Source organism: Eschrichtius robustus, chromosome 20 (assembly GCF_028021215.1).
Source record: "Eschrichtius robustus isolate mEscRob2 chromosome 20, mEscRob2.pri, whole genome shotgun sequence".
NCBI lineage: Eukaryota > Metazoa > Chordata > Mammalia > Artiodactyla > Eschrichtiidae > Eschrichtius > Eschrichtius robustus.
The window spans coordinates 21,256,120-21,272,019 of record NC_090843.1 but is presented as its reverse complement, the minus strand read 5'-3'; the positions used below and the strand labels follow the sequence as shown (position 1 = coordinate 21,272,019).

Sequence of the window (15,900 nt, the reverse complement as noted above, 5' to 3'; positions counted from 1 at the left end):
AGCCAGAAGGCTGGGCTCCACCCCTGCCTCCCGTTGTGAAACGGGAATTCCTTGTAAATCTTCCCCTGCCTTACCCCCAGTTCCTAAGGCCCGACATACAAATTCACCAGGTTCTAGGTTCCAGCATTTTTATTGGCTGCTACTAATTCTGGTGTGAGAACACCCCCTCCTCCTGCCCAGCTGGGAGTGTGCCTTCTAGAAGCATCTGGGCTCGGGTGGGACTGCTTAGTGGTTCACTCTTGGCTGGAGAGGTGGCAGGGATGAGGATGGTAGGCTGCAGAATTTATGCCTTCTACACACAGCAAACAGTTCCCACATGTTTGGCTCTTCCCTATAATGGAACGGCACTCTCCATGCCCCTGGGGCCTCCTACTCCCTCAGTGTTGAGGTCTTCCTTGCAGAGTTGTGTTGGTCAGCAGATTCTGAGAGCACAAGCTCCACAGCGGGCCCTGGTGTGGATGAGACACATGGCTTCTGTTCGGAATTCACTGGAGGGAAAAGAAAAAGTACTGAAGAAACCTCCAGGGTGGGAGGAGGGTGAAGCTGCAGCCAGTTATCTTTCCCTGGGCTCTCCCTCCCTTGGGCCCGCCCTCACCATCCTGCCAACATCCCTGGCGAATGTCACCCCCTTGCTCGCCCGCTGCTCCTGGGAGCCGGTGCTGCTGCCACTCAGGGAGTTCCTTCGCATGATGCCTGGGTGCAGGATGGGGAGGGAGAGCACTGAGTGAGGGAAGGGGCCATGGGGAGAGGGGGCTAGTCCCCCCCAAACTAAGGGGCAGACCCCCAGGGCCTGAAAGAAAGATCACTAGGGACGGGTCTCCAGAAAGATGGGAGTGGGGCAACTGCTGTCTCACCAGGGCCCAGGAGCTCAGAGCGCTGCAGGCTATTGCGCCGGGAGGTGGGGAAGCTGCCCTTGGAGAGGCGGCGCTGGCGGCTAGACAGCATAGCAGCAGGGGCCACGATACCCGGCGGCGGCTGCTTCCCAAGCCTGCTGTACAAGTCCTCAATTTCCTGTTTCTGTAGTGTCTGTAGTGCCTCCACCTCTGACAAGTGCCTGAGGACACATCAGGAGCGTGAGAGGGCTAGCCAAACACTTTGCTCTCCCAAGTCCACCTCTTGACCTCCATCCTCCCCAGACTCACTTCTGCCGAAGACTCCGCAGCTCAGCCCAGAATTCCTCATCCTCCCCACTGCTCTCTGATTCCTCACTGCTCAGACACAGGCTGCTGTAGGAGTAGTTCATCCACACTGGGCTGGGATGGCTCAGGGGGGGAGGGCTGCCCCCGACTCTGGGTTCCTTCCCATCGTCCCCTTCCTCTTCGGCTCCAGCCCCCAGGCCCTCGGCTGCACGGTCACTTTCAGCCAGAGCCTCCCTGGCCTCTGGCCCGCCTCCAGCACTATCCTCCGTGTCTGAGCTCTCCGAGGTCAGCTGAGGGGTTGGAGCCTTCAGGGAGCCAGAGAGAGTGGGGGATGTCGGTTGCAGGGGAAGAGGCTCAGCTGGTTCCTTGGATGAAGTCACTTGGAAGCGCCCAACAAGCTGGGGCTTTCCCTCTGTAGTGAGACAAGGAAGGAGTCATGGAAGAAGGAAGAGAAATCAGTGGCAGGATATAAAGTGACTGAGGGACTTCCCTGGTGGCGCAGTGGTTAAGAATCTGCCGCCTGCCAATGCAGGGGGACACAGGTTCAAGCCCTGGTCCGGGAAGATCCCACATGCCACGGAGCAACTAGGCCCATGTGCCACAACTACTGAGCCTGCGTTCTAGAGCCCACGAGCCACAACTGCTGAGCCTGCATGCCACAACTACTGAAGCCTGCACGCCTAGAGGCCATGCTCTGCAACAAGGGAAGCCACCACAATGAGAAGCCCGTGTGCCACAACGAAGAGTAGCCCCCGCTCGACGCAACTAGAGAAAAGCCTGTGCGTAGCAACGAAGACCCAACACAGCCATAAATAAATAAATAAACAAATAAATAAATTTATTTATTAAAAAAAAAAAAGTGACTGAGGATAACAGGCAGGGGAAGGTCAGCGGTCAGAGGCCTCACCTTCAGAGATGGGAGCCAGTCTGGCTTCACCCAGGAGTGGCCAACCAAGATTTGCAGAGGCCTAAAAAGTGTGGATCCATGAGTAGAGAAATGATCCAGAATGGACCCCACACACACCCCGCAATCATCCCTCTTGGTTCCTACTCACCTCACTCTCCATCTCAGCTGTCAGAGGTGAAGGCCTCTCCTGGCCACAAGGAGCAAGGGGAGCTGGAGGGGGCAGGCTGGGTAGGGGACCAGGAGGAGCTGGAGGAGACTGGGACAGGAGCCCAGGGGAGGGGGACAGCAGGGACTGAGCCACAGTCATCACAGCCAGTGAGAACGCACTAGCCAGAGAGAGCAGAGGGGCTGCTGTGGTGGAGGGGAGGGGAGAAGCAGAGGGACAGGGGGGAAAGGAGGCAGGAGCAAGAGTAACCTGGGAACAACTGGGGAGGGGAGAATTCAGTGGAAACTGAGCAGATGGGACTGGAAACTGGGATGCACTGGGGGAGAATGGAAGTGGGGAGCTGGCGGGGTGTGGAGAGAGATCTGAGGGGACCTGGGGAGAAATTGGAGAGAATGAGGAGGAGCTGGGATGACATGGGGGAGAAGTGATGGGGAAGATGGCACTTGGGAAAGCAGGGGATCCAGGAGAAAAGGGGTTTCCAGGAGACGAGGGGGTTCCAGGAGAGGATGGGGAGGCGGAGAAGGCTGCCCAGCTCCTCTGCTCTAGGGTGCTGCTCTGGAACTCTGCTGGGAAGGGAGCGGATGTTGAGATTCCAGTCCTCCATTCCCTATGCCCTTCCCAGGAGCAACCCCAGGGGTTGGGATGAGTAGGGACAGAATGTAGTACATACCACTGGATGGGTCTGGGGGGTACCCTGGGAGGGCAGGCAATGGTGCTGGCTCCTCCTAAGAGAGAGAAATGTCACAGTGGGAAGAGCTGAGTCTTAGGACTCATGAACCTCTAGGAGTCCACAGATGAGTTTCAAGCGATTCAAAAGTGTATTTGAGGGACTTCCCTGGTGGTCCAGTGGTTAAGATTCCGCGCTCCCAATGAAGGGGGCCCGGGTTTGATCCCTGGTCAGGGAACTAGATCCCGCATGCCGCAACTAGGATCCCGCATGCTGCAACTAAAGATCCCGCATGCTACAACGAAGATCCCGCGTGCCACAACTAAGACTGGTGCAGCCAAATAAATAAATAAATAAATATTTTTAAAAAACTGTATTTGAGAAATATGTAGTGGTAAAGGGGCATGATGTCTGCATCTTACTTAAATGGTTCCCCCCAAAAATGCATGCACACACACAGATAGGGGAGAGAGGAAGAGAGAATGGTAAAGCTCATGTGGCAAAACACAACTGGCAAATCTAGGCAGAGTATCTAGGAATTCTTTGTTCAATTTTTGCAACTTCTCTGTAAGTCTGAAATTTTATTTATTTTTGGCCGCACCGCAAGGCATGTGGGAATCTTAGTTCCCCAACCAGGGATCAAACCCGCGCCCCCTGCATTGGAAGTGTGGAGTCTTAACCACTGGACCACCAGGGAAGTCCCCTCTGTAAGTCTGAAATTGTTTCAAAATAATGAGCTAAAAGTATGCATTGAACACATTTTTCTAGAACAAGAGTCTGTGGCTTTCATCAGATTTCAAATGGGGGAAGAGCCATTGTTTTGGGGTCCCAGAGATGAAGACAAGTTAGATCCAAGGGAACCGGTAAGGGCAGAGACTAATGAAACCTGGAGCAGAGTCCCTTCCCCCTGGAGGTGCCCAGAGGGGTCTGACCTGGGGGCCCAGGGGGTCTTCAGCAGCCTCCACAGGGCCAGTATCTCTCTTCAACAGGGTCTCCACTCGCTGGATAATTTCCCGAATCCGGTTCAGGAATCCAGCTCGCTCCGAGGGCAGAATGAACTCATTATACACCTGGCGAGAGTCAGCAGGAAGGGGAAGGCGGGCTCTGTTATTCCACTCATCCCTCTCTCCCGGCCCCAGTCTTTAAAAACCAACCCTTCACCCCACCGCTTGTGCTCACCACCAACCTAAAACAAGTATTTAGTAAGCATCCATTGTGTGCCAGGCACTGTGTGGCGTAAGGAGAAATACAGCTTAGAGAAAAGGAGGTAACATTCACAGCGTGCATGTATGTACCAGATCTTTACATATCGTATCACATTTGACACCAACAACAGCTTTCTGGGGTCTACATTAACACCGCCACTTTAGAGTTATGCTAACCAATGCTCAACGAGGTGAAGTTCAGTCTGCCCAAGACCAGGGCATTTGCACCCAGACCTGTCTAAAGCCAAAATCTGAGTTCTTTACACTGTTGCCTCACATGCTTTTGGACACAATTCCTCCTCTCATAGGGCTTATAAAGTATGCCCCACAGATCCACATACACACACAGCCCCACAAAGTTAAGTAAAAATAAGGCAAAGATGGTAAATGTAACATTCAAGTCCGCAAATGCTTACTGAGCACATACTATGTGCCAGGCATTTGCTAGGTTCTTTGAGGGAACAGGGAAGTATGAAACAAGGTCCTGGTCCTGAAGAAGCCCAAAATCTAGTGGAAGAGACACACACATACATAACTCAATAGACTGCAAGTCAGCCCATGGCAGGTAAGGCGTTTTTGATTGGCGTAGAGATAAAAATGCTATTCCCGGAAGGGGAAAGGGAAAGCTGCTGTTTAATGGGTAGAGATTCAGATTTGCAAGATAAAAAGGTTCCAGAGATCTGTTGCCCAACAGTGTGAATATACTTAACACTACTGAACTGTATACTTGAAAACGGTTGATGGTACATTTTATGTTATGCGTTTTTTAACACAATTTTTAAAAATTCCATTCCAAGAAGAAAGCAGTTCATACCACCTCAGGGGATAGGGGGAAGCTGGGATGGCTCCACAGCTGAGGCTTGAAGGATGAGTAAGAAAAGCAACCCTTTACTGAGGACCTACCATGTGTGGACACTTCCTATACTTTTATCATCATTTCACTTCTTGTACATGCTGTATCACTTCGCATAAATTATATGTTACATCAGAACATCTTTGCAAAATAAGTATTATCCCCTGCGTTTTACTGATGAAGTTCCGAGAGGTTAAGAAACTTGCCCAAGTTTGCCAAATCAGTAGATAACAGAGCTGAAGTTTGAACTCAGGTCTTATGTGAAAGTCCACCCTTTCCTCTGTTCCATGCTGTTCTGAGGCAGGAAAGGGCACAGCACATTCACAGCACATTCAAAAAGGGCACAGCACATTCACAAAAGAGCGAAGACTGGAGTATAGCTGAGAGTGCTGTGAATTTTAAAGGCCGTGCTCCAGAGTTTGGACGTTACTCTGTAACCACAGGTAGCCTCTACAGATTTGGGGGCAAAAAAGCAACAGGAGGAGATCTAAGTCTCAGGAGAATTCTGCTGCAGAGGAGTGGAGGGTAGGCTGGGAAGAAGAGAAAAGAGGGCAGTGGACCCTGGGTTCAGGGACAGGGTCCCTTTGGCTGTGTGGGATCTGAGTGGGGCTTGAAAGCCCAGTAGAGAAAGCACCCAGGGCGAGACCCCCGAGGAGATGGAGCCAGAAGCTGAAAGGCACCCAAGCCTCTTCAGAGGACCATTCAGAAACCAGTGTGGCTGGAGGAAAGATTCTTGAAGGGTGGAGTGGCTTGACAGAAGTTGATAAGCCTGCACGCCAGGTGATAGTTTGTCTTTGTCCCTGACACAAGCTGAATGACATGATGGAGGAGAAGCTTTAGAGAGAGTTCCTGAAGTCTGACATTTCTTCCATTCTCTTCCCTCTTTCATCCCAGAGGCTGGCATCCACTGCCCCCACTCCACTGAAACTGGTCTCCCACAAAGACCTCCTCCTGACAAAAGCCAGTGTGGTCTTGCCTCAGGCTTCACCCTATGCCTCCTTGAAACAATCTCCTTACTCAGTTTTTAGTAACATCTTCCGGAGCTCCTCCTACCTCTCAGGCTCCATCTCTGTCCTTCGATGACCTATCCCCACCCCCCCATTCCACAACTGAGGGTATCCACTAAGACAAACCTCTATGCCTCAGGCTTTGCAGGCCCACCTTCTCTCACGCTCAACTCTGCTGAGACTCCCAGATCCACCGCTCTCACCAGCCCTGACTCGTATTCTCTCCGAGAGGATCTTATCGTGCCTGTCTCTCTGTCATTCAAGCTCACCATGATCCCTAAAAAAAAAACAAGCCTACTTTCATTTTCTAACTTCCTCTCTCCTTTGATGGCCTGTTGCCATTAGTTCCTCTAAGCTACAACTCGCCCTTGATATCCCCTCTCGCTAACTCCCTCTCGTATCAACTCAGCAAATATTTATTGACCATCTACTATGTACACTGTACCATGTCAATAGATTACTGGATTACAGAGTAATTTATTTTCCCAAAATGACCCTCAGATTCACCCCTTTTCTTCCTCCTCCCCCACAATCCATTCTCTCCTTGGACCACATCCAGCTTCTTGTATCCACCTGCCAACTGGATTCCCTACCCCCAACCCTCTCCCACATCCCACAGCAGAACAGTCTTCTTAAAACCTATTCTCACCATGTTACACTCTAACTCTTAAGACTGTCTATGATCTGGGCTCAACCTCACTTCCACAACTCTCCTACAGGAACCCTTTTCTTTTTGGATTTTTTAAAAATTGAAGCATAGTTGATTTACAATGTTGTGTTAATTTTTGCTGTACAGCAAAGTGATTCAGTTATACACATATACGCATTCTTTTTTTTTCATATTCTCTTCCATTATGCTTTATTACAGGACATTGAATATAGTTCTCTGTGCTATACAGTAGGACCTTGTTGCTTCCTATAGGAACTCTTCCAATGACAAAGTCTCCTCATGAAGCCCTCCTGGCCCCATATTTCAAGTCACTCCCTATTTCCACGCCTTTCCTTTGCCATACCTCCACTGCACATGCCCTTTCCACTCTTCACTGCCATTCTGACCCATCTGTCAAGACCTCACCTAAGTCCTACCTCTTCCCCTGCTGCCCCCAACCCATCCTTTACTTACAGCCACAGTATCACGTGTCTAACGTGCACTTCACTGCACTTATGTATACCCTATGTTAGTCTCAAATTGCTCCAGCTGAGGATCCAAACCTCACTGGATAAACAGAAACCTCCCCCAAAACAAGGGCAGAGATGTCTTCAGTGTCACTGTGCTGAGGGCCAACCAGCTTTAAAACCCTTGCTGTTGGATGGGGTTGTGGGGGGGAGTTCAGCAACAGGGGACATCAGGAAGGAGACTCCTGTCCCAGATCCAAAGACTCTGTCTTCATCTCTCTCCCCCTCACCATGGCAGCTGCAATCTCTTCCGGGCTGTCCCCATCCAGATCAAATCGGAAGGTCACCATCTTGCTGTTGTGCGTCTGTAGCTGGCACTCAACCACTCTGTCATTCTGGTCTGAGACCTTCAGAGTCAAAAGTCAGCAGAGGGAGGAGGTCAAGCTCTCTGTCTTCATCACGTGTCCCCACCCCACTCCAACCAAATGACAGTGGCCAGACTGCAACTGCAGAGAGGCAGATTCTGCCCCCATAGTCTTGTATTAAAAACATGACTGGCTGACTCTTGGGTACCAGTAGCACACTGCTTCTCCCCTTTTCTGGCTGACTTCCCCTATCCCTCTGACAGTTCCCTCCAGGCCCTGTAGCTTATTCCCCAACACCTGTGCCCCTTCCTTACACTTGTGACCCGAAGCCGGGATCGGGGTCTGCGCCGGAGGTTTTTCCCTGGGGGTCTCCTCATCTGTTCCGTTCCTTCTCCCATGTCACTAAGGCCTGATGCTGCATCTGAGGCATAGCTGGAAAAAAAGGAAAAGAAGACAGGAGTGTCACAGTGGACACTGGGAGCCCAGAGCTCCATATATTTCACCCTAACACCCCAACTCAGACCAGAACTTACCTGTCCCCAGGGGAAAAGTCATTGCCAGGGCCAGAACGTGGAATGGATAGGGCAAAAGCCTGAAATAGGATATGGGTTCATGAGGTCAGGGGAGGATAAATGCTGGACTCCAGGGAGATGGTGTCAAGGGTGCTGGGGTACTTGGTAGAGGGAATTAAGAAGAGGACAAGAGGGGTGGATTTCCAAGGACATGGGGCCATGTCAGGGGTTTGGGTTTTACAGGATGGGAGACAGGTCATAGGATTGGAATGGCTGGGAGCCCCCCATGTGACCCCCTCTCACCGAGGGCAGGCAGAGATGGGACTCAGCGGGGCTGGATGGCACGCCCCTAGGGGGCTGAAGGGCAGGGTCTGAGGCATCCAGGAAGCCGGAGGAGCTGAGGTAGCCATCAGTCTCGCAATCCGCTGGTGGGGAGGGAGGGGATCAAAAAGTGGAAATAAAGGGGAGTGGTGGCCAAGGAGGGAGGCTGCCTGAGCAAGGAGGGGCCTGGAGCTGTGGCAGAGTTCTTTCCCAGAAGGAGCTATGGCTAGATGTGGAAGGCCAGGTAAGTGACAATGCTGTTGGCTTGAACTTCTGGGTAGGGGGCAGAGGCCAAGGGTTCTGGGACCTGAGTCCCAAGGTCAGAGGTGACTTACAGGTGGTAGATGAGTAGCTGGCATGGCGGAAGAGGAAGGGCTGGTGCTGGTCTGCCTCTGGCTCCTCGGGTTCAGGGGGGAAGATACTGGAGGGAGCAGGAGTCATGGGGACAGCTGCTGGTAGGGGCCCTGGTGCTGGGGGGAAGGCCTCCAACTCCTTCGCTTTGCGCAGCTTCTCACGCTTTCGCTGGATGGCAGCAACCCGTTCACGCACTGCACGGGCCACTGGCTGGTAATCAGCTTCGCACACTAAACCCAGGGCCACCTGGAGTTGGGAGGGTGAGGAACACAGTTTGAGACGAGATTCCCCCTCCCCCAACAAAGACCCATCATGACACCTTCTTGAGGCCTCCAGGACATGGGAGAAAGGGAACCAGCATTTATTGATTACCCACTGTGTCCATTAACTGGCAGCTCTTCACATTATCAACATTAAATCCTTCCAGCAACCTTCTGAGGTAGGTCTTATCAGCCCCATTTTAGAAATAAGTAAACTAAGTGACCAGTTCATGGTTATACAGTAAGTCAATTGCTCTTGGGGGCTGGGGGGGGCACTTGGCAATATCTGGAGACATTTTTAGTTGTCACAAATTAGGGGTAGGTACCACTGGCATCTACTGAGTAGATGTTAGGGATTCTTCCCAATATCCTACAATGCACAGTACAGTCTCCCAAACAAAGATGTTAGTAGTGTCAAGATCAAGAACCTCTGTATGTAATGGATCAGGATCCGATCTCAGGTCAGGTTTGAGCTGTGCTTCGGAGACCCGCTCCTATGCCATATTTCAAACACATTCTCAGGTTCCTGACCCAGACCCACCAAGAGATGATTCCCACCCTTTCAACTGCATTTTTCTATCAAGAATTTCATACTCTTTCCCTTCCCCCCTCAGGCGTTCCAAGACCAGCCCCACGTCTTCTGTCTCCCATATATGCCTCTCCTGGTCCACCAGCTTCTGTTCATCATGTCCTTATTCATTTCAATAGCAAGCTCCGCTGGGCATGTAAAGGCGGTGGGGCAGGGTGATCTGACCTAAAATCTGAACAACCTGACTCAGTTCTGCCACTTACTTGCTTGGGACCTTGTACAAGATATTCAACCTCTCTGAGCTTTTATTTCCTCATCAATAAATCGGGATAAAGTCACTCCATGCAGGGTTGGTAACAACCATCAAATGCATGGGAAAGGGCTCTAAGCTGTGTACAGATGTGGGTGATTAACAAGCTCCCACCACGTGCTAAGCACCGTCAGGGATAGAAAAACCAATACACACAGTCCCTGCCCCCAGGACTTTACAGTCTAGTGGAAGAGAAAGACAGGAATGTATCCTGGTATAAAACAAGACCAATGGGGGCCCCTCCAGTAATGGAGGACCTACTGAAGTGGGAAAAAAACATTTAATTTTGACTCTAGAGGGGACAGGCTTTCTGAAATGGATGGTTCTGAACATGAAGGAAGATCGAGAAAAAGACATGGGGGGGATGGGGGATGAAAAAGGGAAAAATAGATAAGCTGGAGAGAAGGGCATTTCAGGAAAACCGGATCAGCAGGAAGTAAAACAGGGAGGTGGAAGGACCCAAGGCTGGAAAAGGAAATCTCCAACTTGTGGAGAACACTAGGTGTGCATGCGGGTGGGGTGCGTTAAGGCCGGAGCTGCAGGGTGACCCTTGCGGGAGATGCCGGGAGGGCTGGGTTGAGCCCCCCTCCCACCACCCAGGCACCACTCCAGCGAGGCACTGGCCCCTCCAGTCGACGTCCAAGTCCAAACGCCCCTCACATGCCCAGCCGCAGGGCAGGCAGTCTGTCCTCCGCTCACCATCTCCTGCGCCACCTCCTCGGCTGCGTCCCGGCCCAGTTGGAACAAGAACTCAATGGCCTGGTTGTCCCGGCGGCGCCCCCCTCTCCGCGCGTCCTCCATGCGCAGCCAGAGTTTGAGGTCCGGCTTCTCTCCGTCGTCCTCCTCCGCCAGCTCCACGTGGACGCCGCGCTCCTCGCGGAAGAAGGCGTGAGCCAGAAGGTCCTGGATGGTGAACCTGAGGGCGGCGCCACCATGAGCCGAGCCCCACCGCCGCCCGCCCCCCAACCGCCCCCACCCCCATCCTGCCCCCTCCACCCACCTCTCGTTCTTATCCGTGCGGATGCAGCCTTCAATAATCTCCTTCACCTCGGGCATCTTCACCTTGTAGAAGCTGTTCGGCTTTGTGCCCTGAGGAATGGGGTTGCATGAGGCCTCCCGCCCTCTGCGCCCCAGCTCTCTGCTTTACGCACCCGCCCCTGCCCGAGGCAGCAGGGCGTGCAGAGGCAAAAGCACCGCGACTGCTACTGGAAGATGTGATTTCAAATCACAGTCCCCCCACGTATCGACAGTGTGACCTTGAACAAGTCTCTCGCTGAGCCAGTGTCCTCATTTGTAAAACGCAGGGCAGAACATTTGCCCTGCTCACCCCGCGGGGCAGCAGGAAGGATTTCACATCGATTGGATGTGAAATCGTTTGTAAGCTCTAGAGAGCGCTGCACACGACATTATTCTAAATAGCTTGTATTGGAGGGGCCTTGTGTGCATCCAATATCCTTCAGCGTTCACCGGGGCGTCTTTATGTCCAGCCTGTTTTCATTAAGGGAAAGGGCACTGACCGCGGGGTGGCTGGAGCAGGAAAAGTGTAAAGGGGACCTGTAATTCCCTCTCCTCCCTGCCCCCTCTCACCGAAGTGACCTTGCGGTAGATTTGCGCGGCATTCTGGCACTCAGAGTAAGGGTACTCCGAGGTAGCCATCTCCAGCATGCACATGCCAAACGCGTACACGTCCACGGCCTCATCGTATTTTTCCTCGTACATCTCCGGGGCCATGAACTCCGGGGTCCCTGTAGGATCCACAGCAGGTATCAGGCTGCAGTGCCTCCTTTATGGCTTCGTCCCTCCCCTTGAGCGTACAAAAGGCTAGGCAGTTCTGGAGTGCAAGTGACCGACCCCTCCCCGTCGTGTGTGTGTGAGGGTGGGGGATTGGGGGAGGGGTGTGGGGAAGAGGGAATGCCATAGGTCTCCCCATCTTCCCTGTGGGCTTCTACCTCCATGGATCCCGAAAGACACTGCTAGGGGGATAGGGTCCCCAGGCTCTCTCCTGACATGGGGAGGGCAAGCATGGCAAGGACCCCCGGGAGGGACGCACCGATGACGCTCTTGGCGAAGGAGGCGCGTTTGAGCGTGGCCAGGCCCAGGTCCCCAATCTTAACGGAGCCTGTAGGGCCCGTGATAAAGACGTTGTCACACTTGAGATCCCGGTGCAGGATGGGGGGTACCCGGGAGTGTAGGAAATGAAGCCCCCGAAGGATTTGGCGGCTCCAGCGCTGAAGGACTCGCGGCTTCATCTCGCGGAACCGCCTCAGGTATCTGGGGGAGGGCGCATAGCCACGGTCTTGGTGGGGGACACATAGGCTGGGGAGGGAGACCACCACTGGGAAGTTCCCCGTAGCCCCACCCACTCCCCCGCCTACGCATCTTTTGCCAGCCCCTCCTAACCTAGACCGGCGCCAGTCCTCAAGCAGAAACGCAGTCGGGGGTGTGGTAGGTAGACAGGAGGTTACAAAACGGAGGTCGGGCGGTAAATGCACAGACAGGGCCGCCCCCAAGGTGCTGTGGAAGCGCCAGAAGGGATAACTAACTGCCCCGGGCGTGGGGGAGGGCTTCAGAGAGGAAATAACTTTTATGTTGAGTCTTGAAGGCTGAGTAGGCGTTCAAGGGTGAAAATGGGAAGGGATGAAGACTTTCCAGGCAGAAGGGACACCCGTGCTCAAAGGCACGGAGACAGCAAGTGATGGGGTAGGGTGCGAGGAGCTGCTGGGAATTTGGTTTGTCTGGAACGCAGGCTGGATCCTATAAGGACTTTGTGAGCCGTCCTCAGAGAGTGTGGACTTTATCCTGAGGGCAGTGGGAAAACTCGAAAGGATTTTAAGGAGAGAAGTGACAGTGCCAGATCTCTGCAGGCTGCAGGAAGATAAGATAGCTTGCAGAGGAGAGAGGCAGCGTGGGGGAAGACTCCTTAGGGGGCAGCTGAGGCCTCCAGACGCTCAAGAGAGGAGGATGAGAGATAGTGAGCCTGGTTTTGGACCTGCCTGCAGCGTTTGAGGAGGCTGGGCTCCTCCAGAAGCAGTGGAGACCTCCCACCACCAGTCCTCCCACCAACTCCCACCACCAGGCGCGGAGCTCACGTCTTGAGCGTGCCCGAGGTCATGAGTTCGGTGACCAGCACGATGCAAACCTGGCCCCTCAGCACCGACTTCCACGAGTCGTAGAAGCGGACGATGTTGGGGTGCTGCAGCCCCTTGAGCATCTCCACCTCCTCCGAGAATCGCTGCCGCTCCGCTCGAGACAGTTTCCGAGTCTGTGGGGTAGGGGGTGGGGGTCACAGTCACATCAGGCCCAGGACCCCCACGGAGAGGGGGGATGGGAGCACACGGGGCAGGGCTGAGGGAGAAGTGAGGGTAGGAGCCAACGGATGGGGCTGGGTGGGTGGGATCATTTGTCCACCGACTGTAGATCTCTAATTCCCGGTGTGCCCCCCTGGGCTGCTCCAAGGACACACCCACCATAGGCCTGGGGCCGCCCCCTGGACCCCCTCCTGGACACAAGCGCTTTTATGCAGCCCTGTCCAGGAGCCCTGAAGTCAATAGCGCCTTTGTAGCCACCCAGGCCGGCCGTGGGGTGGGAGGGGACGCCCAGGGGCTGGCAGCGGGCAGGCAGCAGGCGGGCAGCAGGCAGACGGCAGGCAGAGAATTGGGGCCGGCAAGGGGATTGGCCTCAGAAACTGGGAACTGCTAGATCCAGGCAGGAGGCAGGAGGGCTGCAGAGGGAGGTACAGAGAAAGAGACAAAGGATCCAGGACCAGGTGCCAGGAGACTGCCCCCTGCCCCATGGCTGTCTAGCCTCCCCCATCTCCCTCCTCCATCTCCCTCCTCCATCCCCCCCCACCCCAGTTTGGCCGCCTTGCCTTGCCTGGCTTAGAGCCTGGGGCGTGGCACTGGCAGGCGCAAGGGGCAAGCCCAGTGCCAGGGCTGGAGGGGAGGACCCTTCCCCCAGGCCCTGTCCTCCCAGTCTGAATCCAAAGCTGCTAGCTCAGACTTAACTGGGTTCTTCCCCCATGGGAAGAAGGTCCTTCAAACCAGCATACCCCTAAAGCCTATGGGGTTCAGCACCTTTGGATCTGAGAAAGGAGAGCTCAGGTAGGCAGCGGGATGAGGAGCAGGACTGGACTCAGGCCAGGGCTGGAGCTCCCTGTCTCCCCTCCCCCAGCTGTGGAGAAGTCCAGAAGTCTGACTGCTTCAGAAGGGGCGTGCGAGGGCCCCGTCCTGCCACAACAGCCCTAAATCATCTGGAAGTGGAGAGGACCCTGCCTCAGCTGCTGGCCTCCATCATTCCAGCCTCCTAATCTGCAAAGATCCAGAGTGAGGGAGCAGGAAGATCAGGGTCACACTGAGGGTCTCAGGACTTAGGAGGAAGGGAGAGGAAGGGAAGAGATAGTAGGTAACCACTGCAGGAAAGTGGTGAGGCCAACCACCCCTCAGGTCTGAACTGGCTCCCTACCCAATTCCCCATCCTATTTTCCACCTCTCAGGGTTGAGTATAGAGCCCGTAAAGTGAGAATGTCTAAATCCATAGGGGAGCCACCATACACCACCTGCCTCAGTTTCTCCTTCTGCAGCCCGGAATCAGCCAGGTCCGTGGATCATCAGAACAAGGGGGACAAGAGTGTCTGGATATTTGACTGGAAAAACACATCCCTCTTGCTGCTGTCCCCTGGGTCTCCCATCCCAAGACCTCCAAAGGGTCCCATCCCGTGGCGTCACCGAGGGGGCTCCCAGCCGCACCTGCAGCTCACACCAGGCCACCTCCACCGTGGTGTCGGTGTCCAGCCCTCGATACACCGTCTTGAACGAGCCACGTCCAATCTCGATGTCAAACTTGAGGTATCGGCCGTCCGGGGACGTTGCCACAGCCTGAGTCTCCGTGTCCTCCTTTTCCTCCTGCTCCCGCCGCCGCTCCCGGGCCGCCGCCTCGGTGATCCTCGGCGGTTCCCGGGACCCCGACCCTCCTGCGGAGCCCGCGAGTTCCGGACGCTCGGAGTCTGCGGCCTTCACCGGGGCGCCCGCGGGCCACGTGCCCTCAGTGGGCTCTTCAGAGCTAGGCGGTGGACTCATTGCGGGGCCGGAACCAGCGGAGTCCGGAGGAGCAGGGGGCTCCGGAGCGGGTGAGGTTGGCTGGGACCAAGAGCTCAGCAGCCCCAAGTCGACTGAGCTGCGGCGGCTGAGACGGGAGGAGCGCGGCCGGGGCTCAGCCTTCCCGGAGAAGCGGCGCGCCCGGCGAGGGGGCCCGAGGCGGGGCGGCCCCGCCGCGGCAAGAGGCGGCGGGGGCCGCAGGGCCAGGTCGGCCTCCGCCTGGGACATAGGGACCTCGGTCTCTGGGGCCGGGGGTGCCAGCATGAGGAAGGGCCGGGCGCCGCAGGGCGGTAAGCCGGGCGGCTGGAAAGGAGGCGGCCTGACAGAAGTACAGGCTGGGTGCGCAGCGCTCGGGCTGAGCTACTGGGGCCCCAGCCCAGGGTCGCCTGCGCCGCAGCCACGCCCCCGCCACGCCCCCGCCACGCCCTACCCCCCCCGAGCCGCCCCCTTGGAGCTGCGAGCGCAGTGGAGCCCGTGGCGCAGCCCCTCACCTCGGCCACCGCCCCGCCCCCGGCCGCTGGCCCTCCTCCCCCCGGCCTCCCGAAGCACCCGCCCTCAGTCTCATTCCGAAGCCGGAGCCGGGTGCGAGGCGGCGGTATGTCCTCCCGTACTACGAGTGCGCAAACCTGTCTGGGGGAGCACGGTACTGGGACAGGGAGATGAAAAGTGACCGCGGCTCCCCGGCCCTAGAAAGGGGGGTGGTGAAGAGGAGGCTACCACCAGCCTGCACGACCCAGATAAGGTAGCGCCACCCCCTCCTAATCGTCCGGAATGGCCCCAGGCCGACAATACAGAGGTCAATGGAAAGATCTGGTTTTCTCCAAAGTCGCAGTCCCTCTGGGCTGCACAGGGATGGGTGTGTGCACCCCAAAGCCAGCCCCTCCCCCAAACCAAGGACCAGGTCACCCATCCTCTCCACCTCCCCACCTTGACCGCATCCTGGCCAGAGTGGCTGTTTTTGCTATGTGGGCTCTCCTTCCTCCCCCTGTTTGCCAAAGTTTCTAATAAACCGAAGTCCATATCCGGTTTACTCCCCCTCAGCTCCCCTTGGCCTCAACTACCCCACCCAGAGCAGATGGATGGAGGGAGGGGCTTC

The 15,900-nt window shown here is 55.3% G+C and overlaps 1 protein-coding gene across 2 annotated transcripts; it reads right to left on the bottom strand.

The window, feature by feature from the left end:
• Positions 1-215: 215 nt before the first annotated feature.
• Positions 216-15,068, bottom strand: WNK4 (WNK lysine deficient protein kinase 4). Of its 2 annotated transcripts, XM_068529748.1 has the most exons (19): positions 14,457-15,068; positions 12,801-12,973; positions 11,762-11,982; positions 11,299-11,456; positions 10,712-10,800; positions 10,411-10,627; positions 8,594-8,858; positions 8,241-8,362; positions 7,959-8,017; positions 7,740-7,857; positions 7,351-7,467; positions 3,812-3,949; positions 2,883-2,937; positions 2,195-2,778; positions 2,047-2,107; positions 1,143-1,551; positions 855-1,054; positions 596-693; positions 216-488 (listed from the first exon to the last, which is right to left on the bottom strand). In XM_068529748.1, exons 1-19 carry the CDS (start codon positions 15,066-15,068, stop codon positions 486-488), a joined length of 3,699 nt encoding a protein of 1,232 aa, XP_068385849.1. In that variant the 3' UTR covers positions 216-485. The 2 variants fall into 2 exon arrangements, with proteins under 2 accessions (XP_068385849.1, XP_068385850.1); XM_068529749.1 differs by lacking the exon at positions 596-693 and having other exon boundaries at positions 14,457-14,604.
• Positions 15,069-15,900: the final 832 nt, after the last annotated feature.